Source organism: Oncorhynchus mykiss, chromosome 8, assembly GCF_013265735.2.
Source record: "Oncorhynchus mykiss isolate Arlee chromosome 8, USDA_OmykA_1.1, whole genome shotgun sequence".
Classification (NCBI taxonomy): Eukaryota; Metazoa; Chordata; class Actinopteri; order Salmoniformes; family Salmonidae; genus Oncorhynchus; species Oncorhynchus mykiss.
The window spans coordinates 82394126-82405914 of record NC_048572.1 but is presented as its reverse complement, the minus strand read 5'-3'; the positions used below and the strand labels follow the sequence as shown (position 1 = coordinate 82405914).

The 11789-nt window shown below is 41.8% G+C and overlaps 1 protein-coding gene across 1 annotated transcript in view; it reads left to right on the top strand.

Annotated features, from left to right (window-relative positions):
* The window catches only part of slc1a7a (solute carrier family 1 member 7a), a 72502-nt gene extending 60972 nt beyond the window's left edge, over positions 1–11530 (top strand). The window contains exons 8-11 of the mRNA XM_036986515.1: positions 2323–2517; positions 6825–6959; positions 7285–7384; positions 8174–11530. Coding sequence (XP_036842410.1) covers positions 2323–2517; positions 6825–6959; positions 7285–7384; positions 8174–8422 — 679 coding nt within the window. The 3' untranslated portion in view covers positions 8423–11530. The remainder of the gene's footprint in view (positions 1–2322; positions 2518–6824; positions 6960–7284; positions 7385–8173) is intronic.
* Positions 11531–11789: the final 259 nt, after the last annotated feature.

The following is an 11789-nucleotide window of genomic DNA, read 5'->3' as shown; positions in this document are numbered from 1 at the left end:
CCTCTCCTTCCTCTTCCACCTCTCCTTCCTCTTCCACCTCTCCTTCTTCTTCCACCTCTCCTTCTTCTTCCACCTCTCCCTCCTCTTCCACCTCTCCCTCCTCTTCCACCTCTCCTTCCTCCTCTCCTTCCTCTTCCACCTCTCCTTCTTCTTCCACCTCTCCCTCCTCTTCCACCTCTCCCTCCTCTTCCACCTCTCCTTCCTCTTCCACCTCTCCCTCCTCTTCCACCTCTCCCTCCTCCTCTCCTTCTTCTTCCACCTCTCCTTCTTCTTCCACCTCTCCTTCTTCTTCCACCTCTCCCTCCTCTTCCACCTCTCCTTCCTCCTCTCCTTCCTCTTCCACCTCTCCCTCCTCTTCCACCTCTCCTTCTTCTTCCACCTCTCCTTCTTCTTCCACCTCTCCTTCCTCTTCCACCTCTCCTTCTTCTTCCACCTCTCCTTCTTCTTCCACCTCTCCTTCTTCTTCCACCTCTCCCTCCTCTTCCACCTCTCCTTCCTCCTCTCCTTCCTCTTCCACCTCTCCTTCCTATTCCACCTCTCCTTCTTCTTCCACCTCTCCCTCCTCTTCCATCTCTAGTCGATGGTAAACATATTGGGACATATCCCCAATGTCTCCCTCTGATAGTGTGTAATGGCTCATATGAAGTGATATTGCCTCTTCATTAGTCTCTGCTCCTCAGTTCCTCAGCTCTGATAGTGTGTATATATATATATATATATGTATATATATATATATACAGGTATATATATATATATATATATATATATATATATAGTATATGTATATATATATGTATATATATATATATACAGGTATATATATATATATATATATATATATATATATATAGTATTTAACCTTTATTTAACTAGTCAAGTCAGTTAAGAACAAATTCTTGTTAACAATGACAACCTACCCCCGGCGACGCTGGGCCAATTGTGTACCACCCTATGGGACTCCCAATCACGGCCAGAAGTGATACAGCCTGGATTCAGAACCAGGGACTGTAGTGACGCCTCTAGCACTGAGATGCAGTGCCTTAGACTGCTGCGCCACTCGGGAGTCCATGGAGTAATGGAGTGATATTACCTCTTCATTAGTCTCTGCTCCTCAGCTCCCCGGCGGTTGCACAGACAGATTTAGTTTCACCAGAGGGGACTGTGTCAGAGTAGACTTGGGTTTCTGTCTCGCGTATTAGGACACAATTGAGAATGATCGAGTATCTACAGTCAGGATGTCCTTAATCAGTGAAATATATTTTATAAAGCCGTTTTTACATCAGCAGTTGTCACAAAGTGGTTTACAGAGCCTCCCACAGAAGTGCTGTTTCTGTGTCTTTTAGTTCCTCGACTAGCCATAATGAAACGTTGACAGCAGGAGTGGTGTGAATATAATGACAATGATGTATCTTTCAATGAATCTCTCTGTTGTTGTATGAATCGTTGTCATTGAAATAATAAATAAGAGTTGAATTTGGTTGAATTCAAATGAAAAAAATATGATCTTGAATCACTAGCCCTCCGACTGACTGCATCTCTCTTGCCATTATTACTCATTAAAGCTTGAATCCTTAATTTAAAATATAACAAAGCACCTCCCCGCCCCTGTTACCGATAAAAAGCTGAGCAACGGGCTGGAGAAATATAACCACTCTCAAACTCAGACAGCACAATGGATGCAAGGACTGACCATCCATGACATCAACATTATAGTTTTCACCATGTTTTGAGGCTATACAGTGCTTGTTTACATTTACGTACAAACATTGGAGCTAAACAAGCTTGTATTTTGGGTTCTGATGGGCTACGACAGTTGAACTAAGCTCATTAGGCATTTCTATATTATATTCTTCAAGAATCAATGATTATATATCACTCATTTAAAAGTCAGAAAATGGATGTAGCAACTAAGGATTTTAGCTTCAAGGGAAGGCATTGATATCCTCATTACTATCCTCAGTCAAAACAGTGTTTACATTACCTTCAAAGTGTTACAGACTAAATTTCATTCAAATTTGGAGACTGAGTTTCAACTAGACAAACGCCTTGCTGTAAGATTTTTTTATAAACTTTTGTTCTTGTTCTTCTTCTTGCCTGAGTCTGTCAGTAAACAAAAAGACTCCCTGTGGTGGAAATGTCATCTTTTGAGGTGTGAAATTATAACTTCAAGGAAAGTCATGGATAGAAATTGATGAACAGTTTTTCTTTTCACGTGATCTGCGTCACAAGGTGGTCCTCTGTTTGTACCCTTACCCAGCTCTGAAGTTTACTACTTACTGAGATAATAGAGTTGAGTGTTTAATCTAATCATTTACTCCCCAGCTCGGCCACGCTGCCCATCACTTTCAAGTGCCTCCTGGAGAACAACCACATCGACCGACGCATCATCCGCTTCGTGCTCCCTGTGGGCGCCACCATCAACATGGACGGGACAGCGCTCTACGAGGCCGTGGCAGCCATCTTCATCGCCCAGGTCAACAACTACGAGCTAGACTTCGGCCAGATCATAACCATCAGGTATAACGCCTATTTAGCCTTTATATTAAAGCTATGTAGCTTATATAGCCTTTTTAGTACAGGTATGTAGCCTACATAGCCTTTTTAGTACAGGTATGTAGCCTACATAGCCTTTATAGTACAGGTATATAGCCTACATAGCCTTTATAATATAGGTGTGTAGCCTACATAGCCTTTATAATACAGGTATGTAGCCTACCTAGCCTTTATAATACAGGTATGTAGCCTACATAGCCTTTTTAGTACAGGTATGTAGCCTACATAGCCTTTATAATACAGGTATGTAGCCTACACAGGCTTCATAATACAGGTATATAGCCTACATAGCCTTTATAATACAGGTATGTTGCCTACATAACCTTTATAACACAGGTATGTAGCCTACATAGCCTTTATAATACAGGCATGTAGCCTACATAGCCTTTTTAGTACAGGTATGTAGCCTACATAGCCTTTATAATACAGGTATGTAGCCTACATAGCCTTTATAATACAGGTATATAGCCTACATAGCCTTTATAATACAGGCATGTAGCCTACATAGCCTTTATAATACAGGTATGTAGCCTACATAGCCTTTATAATACAGGCATGTAGCCTACATAGCCTTTATAATACAGGTATGTAGCCTACATAGCCTTTATAATACAGGCATGTAGCCTGACAGTAAAGCCGACATCTGCAGCATTAACTTGAATTCGCTCTCCACTGACGCGGTAACATTGCCTTTAAAAAGCTGCTTTAGCTACAAGCGCGACTGGATTTGAAGCCCAGCGTTAGTATGAAAAGGGATATGCACGGGGCACCACAATTACAAACAGACTTATTGAACACTGTAGAAAGAAGTCCTAATCAGAACACGTGGCATCAACAAACAGCCTGCCCACTGGGAAACAACTGGCTGAGTCAAAGGTTTTATGCCCCTCTGTGTGTTGAATCAATGTGGAAATCCGATTGGATTGGAGTCATCACCATAAGGGTATTTCATTTTTTTCCCCATCGACTTTTAACCTAAATCCAATGACATGGTGACATTTGCTGTTGATTTCCCGTTGAATTCATGTCAGTTGACAACTCAACCAACTGTAAATCAAAACTAGACTTTGAACTGACGTCTGTGCCCAGTGGGGGACTTCCTGGTCAGAAACCTGGAAGTGGTTGTAGTGAAAGCTCTAATTACTGAAATGGAACTTCCTGCATTGAAACACATTGATTATCATATTGATTATTGATTGTTAAATCATCCGTTTATGTATATTCCCTGTGGAGTTATTTTGAACAAAATAGCGCAAGGGTACAACACATCTGTAGCTTTGCGGTTTGTGAAGCACAGAAATTAATCTAGTGTTACAGTTTTGAGGATGAATTAATGAATATTATGAGATTATACTGAATCAAGCACGTAGATAAACGTAAATGTGACATGTGACTGTATTACGGCTTACCTCACAGTGATCTACCCCTGTAAACTAAATCCTTAAATCAGTGGCTATTACATAGCAGAGACCGTCAGACACACACACACACACACACACACACACACACACACACACACACACACACACACACACACACACACACACACACACACACACACACACACACACACACACACACACACACACACACACACACACACACACACACACACACACACGCTCCTCCCCCTGTAGACCTATGGTGTAAAATGGCCTTGCTCTCCCCTGATTTAATGACATGTTAAACTGTAATAACACTAAGCAGTCCTATCCTCCTCTACTCGTCACAGACTCCTGCTTTCCAAACGGCACCCTATTCCCTATAGAGTGCCCTACTTTTGAACAGGGCCCATAGGGCTTTGGTCAAAAGTAGTGCACTTTATGGAGAATAGGGTACCGTTTGGGACACGAGCCGACTTTGGCCAGGCAGGCAGTAATCTCCTGGCAGTAACACCCACATGACCTGTATAACTCAGCTCTCTTGTCACGACAGAATTATCAGGAGGGCTTTTAATATTCTTCTGTAGCGTCCTGCTCTATTCCCGTGACGTTTGGCTGTTTGGAACGATAGTCCATCTGTGACGTCCCCTCCCTAGATACAGTGTCAGAGAGTGTGTTCCAAATGGCATTCTGTTCCCTTTAGAGTGAACATTCTGAACATTGCATTCTGGTCAAAAGTAGTGCTTTCTGGTGTAAAGTAGTGCACTCTTTAGGGAACAGGGTGCCATTCGATTATGCATGAATTTGACTGCGGTCATGACTCATGACCACCAGTGTGACGGTAATATGGTCACCGTAACAGCCCATGTCATGTCAAATGTCAAACAGCCTGTGTATCTCTGTGTCCTTGTGGGGGGACGTACGGTGTCCTTGTGAGGGGACATACTGTGTCTTTGTGGGGGGGAGTACGGTGTCCTTGTGGGAGGACATACTGTGTCCGTGTGGGGGGACATACTGTGTCCGTGTGGGGGGGGAGTACGATGTCCTTGTGGGAGGACATACTGTGTCCTTGTGGGGGGGCATACTGTGTCTTTGTGGGGGGAAGTACGGTGTCCTTGTGGGGGGACATACTGTGTCTTTGTGGGGGGAGGTACTGTGTCCTTGTGGGGGGACATACTGTGTCTTTGTGGGGGGAAGTACGGTGTCCTTGTGGGAGGAGGTACTGTGTCTTTGTGGGGGGAAGTACTGTGTCTTTGTGGGGGGAGGTACTGTGTCCTTGTGGGGGGACATACTGTGTCCTTGTGGGGGGAGGTACAGTGTCCTTGTGGGGGGAAGTACGGTGTCCTTGTGGGGGGACATATTGTGTCCGTGTGGGGGGCGGTACTGTGTCCTTGTGGGGGGAGGAACTGTGTCCTTGCGGGGGGAGGAACTATGTCCTTGTGGGGGGAGGAACTGTGTCCTTGTGGGGGGAGGTACTGTGTCCTTGTGGGGGGAGGAACTGTGTCCTTGTGGGGGGAGGTACTGTGTCCTTGTGAGGGGACATACGGTGTCCTTGTGGGGGGGACATACTGTGTCCTTGTGGGGGGACGTACTGTGTCCTTGTGTGTGGGGACGTACTGTGTCCTTGTGTGGGGGACATACAGTGTCCTTGTGGGGGATGTACAGTGTCCTTGTGGGGGGACGTACTGTGTCCTTGTGGGGGAACGCACGGTGCAGTATATGCTGTGTACTGTATGTCAGAATCACAGGTCAAGGGTTATTGGTCAAATTCGATCATTACATCACACACCAAGGAACCAATGATTTCAGAGCCTCACTGTCTTCCTTCACTTTCTCTTCCTGTTTTTCTTCACTCTCTCTTCCTGTCTTTCTTCACTCTCTCCTCCTGTCTTTCTTCACTCTCTCTTCACTCTCTCGCCACTCTCTCCTCCTGTCTTCCTCCACTCTCTCTTTCTGTCTGTCTTCACTCTCTCTTCCTGTCTGTCTTCACTCTCTCTTCCTGTCTTTCTTCACTCTCTTTCTGTCTGTCTTCACTCTCTCTTTCTGTCTGTCTTCACTCTCTCTTCCTGTCTGTCTTCACTCTCTCTTTCTGTCTGTCTTCACTCTCTCTTTCTGTCTGTCTTCACTCTCTCTTTCTGTCTGTCTTCACTCTCTCTTTCTGTCTTTCTTCACTCTCTCTTCCTGTCTTTCTTCACTCTCTCTTCCTGTCTGTCTTCACTCTCTCTTCACTCTCTCTTCCTGTCTGTCTTCACTCTCTCTTCCTGTCTTTCTTCACTCTCTATTCCTGTCTTTCTTCACTCTCTCTTCCTGTCTGTCTTCACTCTCTCTTCACTCTCTCTTCCTGTCTGTCTTCACTTTCTCTTCCTGTCTCTTCACTCTCTCTTCCTGCCTGTCTTCACTCTCTCTTCTGTCTTTCTTCACTCTCTCTTCCTGTCTTTCTTCACTCTCTCTTCCTGTCTTTCTTCACTCTCTCTTCCTGTCTTTCTTCACTCTCTCTTCCTGTCTTTCTTCACTCTCTCTTCCTGCCTGTCTTTACTCTCTCTTTCTGTCTTTCTTCACTCTCTCTTTCTGTCTTTCTTCACTCTCTCTTCCTGTCTTTCTTCACTCTCTCTTTCTGTCTTTCTTCACTATCTCTTCCTCTTTTTCTGTCCCTCATGGGTTGTGTCCCAAATGGCACCCTATTCCATATGCAGTTTGCTACTTTTGACCAGAGCCCAGTAGTGCACTAAATAGGGAATAGGGTGCTGTTTGGGATGCTACCATGATCAATAGCCTACAATAGAATCAACTAAGAGGGTTGTACTGAGGCATCATTTGCAGGTGCTGGACACAGTACAGATCTAATAATCCAGTCAGGGTCACTAATAGCATTTCCTATTTCGTTTCCAGTATCACAGCTACGGCTGCCAGTATTGGTGCAGCTGGAATCCCGCAGGCCGGATTGGTCACCATGGTGATCGTGTTAACCTCGGTGGGCCTGCCCACTGATGACATCACTCTCATCATTGCTGTAGATTGGGCGTTGTAAGTATAGTTTGTCTTCTCCGTGGTTTAGTTTTATCAATGCTTTTACATATAGCAATAAAGGTTCAGGTGTTGATTTTCAAAACAAAGGATGTTGTATTTTACAGGGTAAAATTGTATTAATGTTTTACTGAGACATTATGACAACAAGGTGATCTTCAAATATATTACAAAGTGATGTCAATATGCCACAGAAACCCTGCTACTGTAATTGTATAGTGTTGTGTCTCACAAGACTACTAGTGTGGACTGCAGCTCCAGTGCCAGTTCCCCATAGAGCCACCCAACACCATCAAGGCAGCTGAACCTCCATTTTGTGTTCCAGGGACCGTTTCAGGACCATGGTCAACGTGATGGGAGATGCCCTGGCCACGGGGATCATGGCTCACATCTGTAGAAAAGACTTCGTCAAGGAAGGAGAGCAGGTGAGAAATACCCTAACCTGGCATCACAATGCCTGCCAGACACTCTCAACTTTCCATTCACGGAAGTTTGAACTGACTGTCTGCTGGAAGAGGAAGAGGTGAGTGGTCAGAACCTTGGAGAATGTTACACTGTAGTACATACCACAGTAGAACACGGCTACAGAGGTCGAGAAGAGACCCAAACATTTATTTGCCTCCGATCACCCAATCTCTGTTGAATACAGACATTACAATTCTGACTAAAAGTCCTATCGTTTACTCTTTCTGCTAAAGACACCCAAAAGTTTATCGTTCCCATTATATTCAAAGACAATCACACAGAGTTCATTATGTTTTGACCCTCTAACTCTAATATTTATGAGCTTCTCAATTATATTTATCTCACTCAACTTAATCCTGATTATTTTCCTCATTTCTCTGTAGGCAATACAAAACCTCTGATCCTGTAGTGAGATCGTGGGCCGTCTATTCGTTTAATAACATAGGGAATTATTTGTTTCGGCACAAATTCCCAGATTGTTTTCTTCTACATTTGTGTGTGGTCTATTATTAAATGTTATGAGTTTGAAGAACATTAAAACAAAGCTTCAATTGCAACTTAACTTCACGTGTGAATGCCGGCCTTTTCATTTGTAGTTTCTTATTCGCCGACGTGTCCTCTGATCATTTCTATGGATACTGAAACATTTATTTTGATCCAATAATCAGGCCATCGATTTGGTTTTCATGGGGAATACATTGCTCTGGCAACAAATTAAGGTATTAGTTCCTTCTTGTACCCTCCTGCAGGTGCCTCTGATCTGTGAGACCAAGCCCATGATCAGCATCCAGCAGATGATGACGTACCAGAAGAACGGTGGGTACCAGCACCCTCCCTGCGGACCAGAGGGCCCGGACGTGGCTCGTCTGATGCAGCTGGAGGAGGGGTTACGGCCGGAGCAGAGGAAGAGGAACCCCCACGCTCCCCAACACAAGAGGGAGCACAAGGATAAGGACCACTGCTCCATCGACATGAATGGCCTGGAGACTAACGTATAGAGGGAGCCAGTCATCAGCACCACAGCAACCGGCTGCGTCCCGATTCTCCACACTTCTCTAGAAGTGTGCACATGCATACTCTCCATCACGGATCTAACAGTGGTGGATCTAACAACTCCCTCCAGACAATGGTTACACCAGTTCAGTGATTTTAACACCATAACAATGAGTGGGAAAGTGCATACTTTGGAAAAAGGTGGACAATCAGAATGCAGCCAAGATTATAGCTACAGGCGAGAGGAAGGGACTGACTGACCAACTGCAACAGATGCAGGATGAGGATCCAACAAGAAAATGTGATTTTCTACATGATTTATATTACGACCCAGTATGATTGTGCATGTGTGTGTGTATGTACTTATCAGAGTTGTTACACGCCAGCAGAATGATTTTATAGAAACATTTTATATGAGGAGCAGGCATTCTATATGATGAGAAGACATTCTATATGATGAGGAGACATTCCATGTGACAATGACACATTCCATATGACAAGGGGACATTCTATATGACAAGGAGAGCTTCTAAATGATGAGGAGACATTCCATGTGACAATGAAACATTTTATATGACAAGGAGAAATTGTTTTTGACAGACACATTCTATATGACAAGGGGATATTCTATATGACAAGGAGCTATTCTATATGACAAGGAGATATTTTATATGTTGAGGAGACATTCCATGTGTCAATGAGACATTCTATATGACAATGAGACAGTCTATATGACAAGGAGACAGTCTATATGACGAGGAGACATTCTAAATGACAAGGAGACATTCTATATGACAATGAGACATTCTATATGACAATGAGACATTCTATATGACAATGAGACATTCTATATGACAATGAGACATTCTATATGACAAGGAGACAGTCTATATGATGAGGAGACATTCTAAATGACAAGGAGACATTCTATATGACAATGAGACATTCTATATGACAATGAGACATTCTATATGACAATGAGACATTCTATATGACAAGGAGATATTCTATATGACAAGGATATATTCTATATGACAATGAGACATTCTATATGACAATGAGACATTCTATATGACAAGGAGACAGTCTATATGATGAGGAGACATTCTAAATGACAAGGAGACATTCCATATGACAATGAGACATTCTATATGACAATGAGACATTCTATATGACAATGAGACATTCTATATGACAATGAGACATTCTATATGACAAGGAGATATTATATATGATGAGGAGACATTCTAAATGACAAGGAGACATTCTATATGGCAAGCAGACATTTTATACGATGAGGAGACATTCTAAATGACAAGGAGATATTCTATATGATGAGCTGACATTCTATAGGATGAAGAGACATTCCATATGAAGAGCAGACATTCCATATGACAAGGATATATTCTCTTTGACGGGCAGATATTATATATGACAAGGATACATTCTATATGAAGAGCAGACATTCTATATAATGAGGAGACATTCCATATGACAAGGAGGCATTCTATATGAAGAGCAGACATTCTATATAATGAGGAGACATTCTATATGACGAGCAGACATTCTATATGACGAGCAGACATTCTATATGATGAGGAGACATTCTATACGACAAGGAGTATTTCTATATGACAAGGAGACATTCTATATGATGAGGAGACATTCTATATATGATATGGAGACATTCTATATATGATATGGAGACATTCTATATGATGAGGAGACATTCTATATATGATATGGAGACATTCTATACATGCTATGGAGACATTCTATATGATGAGGAGACATTATATATGATATGGAGACATTCTATATGATGAGGAGACGTTCTATATGATATGGAGATATTCTATATGATGAGGAGACGTTCTATATGATGAGGAGACATTCTATATGATGAGGAGACGTTCTATATAATATGGAGACATTCTATATGATGAGGAGACGTTCTATATGATGAGCAGACATTCTATTCAATGAGGAGACATTTTATATGAAAAGCAGATATTCTATATGATGAGGAGACGTTCTATATGATATGGAGACATTCTATATGATGAGGAGACGTTCTATATGATGAGCAGACATTCTATTCAATGAGGAGACATTTTATATGAAAAGGAGATATTCTATATGATGAGGAGACGTTCTATATGATATGGAGACATTCTATATGATGAGGAGACGTTCTATATGATGAGCAGACATTCTATTCAATGAGGAGTCATTTTATATGAAAAGCAGATATTCTATACGATGAGGAGACATTCTATACATGATAAGCATACATTTTATACGATGACATAAGAGATAAAGAAGAACTGTGGGAATCTTCAGTCGGGGATTGAGGATCTGTGGACCTGTGGATAATGACAGGACAGCTAAGCTTGAGCCTTAGCCTTCCATCTTAGCTAATCAACAACCCCCTCACAATGGATGTGTCAGTCAGTCTGTCTGTCTGTCTGCTGAGCTGAGAGGTGAATGTGACTACACTCTCATTACGCTTGTGGACTATGGATAAATAGGAAGAACTCATTTCTTTTTTGAAAATATTATTGAAATGTTATTGAAAATGTTATATTTTGCATTGTTTTTTTTTTCTTGTTGAATTTTGTATGTTTTTATCATTCAGTTCTTCTTTTTCTGAACAACATCATCACACAAACAAATGTAATGTTGCCTCAAAACCCCCATACGGGGTTATGGTCATTTTAGGCTCATTGGTTAGTCTTATATACCCAGCAGGTTACTCTCACAATCCTCATTGGAGATAATACAGTAATTTACAGTATGGGGGTACCCCTAAACATATGGGGGTACCCCTAAACATTCAAGGCAAGAGCAGCAAGCTACAACTAAATAACCACAGGTCATACTCTGAATATGCTTATGATAATATATGCTGTAAATATATTTATTTCAAAAGTGAAAGGAATTTGTAGTTTGTATAAACAGACAGTATGATTCAACAGGCGCCATTATGTTTCTGTCATGAAATTAACGTAATTATTAATTGTTTCTTCTAGTCCAATTGCACAAAATGTAACCCCCTTTTCTGTAAAAAACAAACAAACAAACAAAAATATCTATATATTGTAAGGAAAAACAAATACACATATTGAACTGTTGTGTATTGCTTCTGTTGATGAACTCATTGTTTGGTGTTCTTATTTGAAATCAGTAGTTTGGAATTGTTAGCCGAGTTGGATTTTCTTGCTATCGCAAATACACTTTCTGCCCTTATCATGTGCAACCAAAAGAAAGACAACGTTAAGAGTTCAAAGAAGACCAACAACACAAAAGGGACATGGAAAACATTCAAAAAGATCAGTTACAAAAGTTCAAAAACCAAACGGATAGACTCTC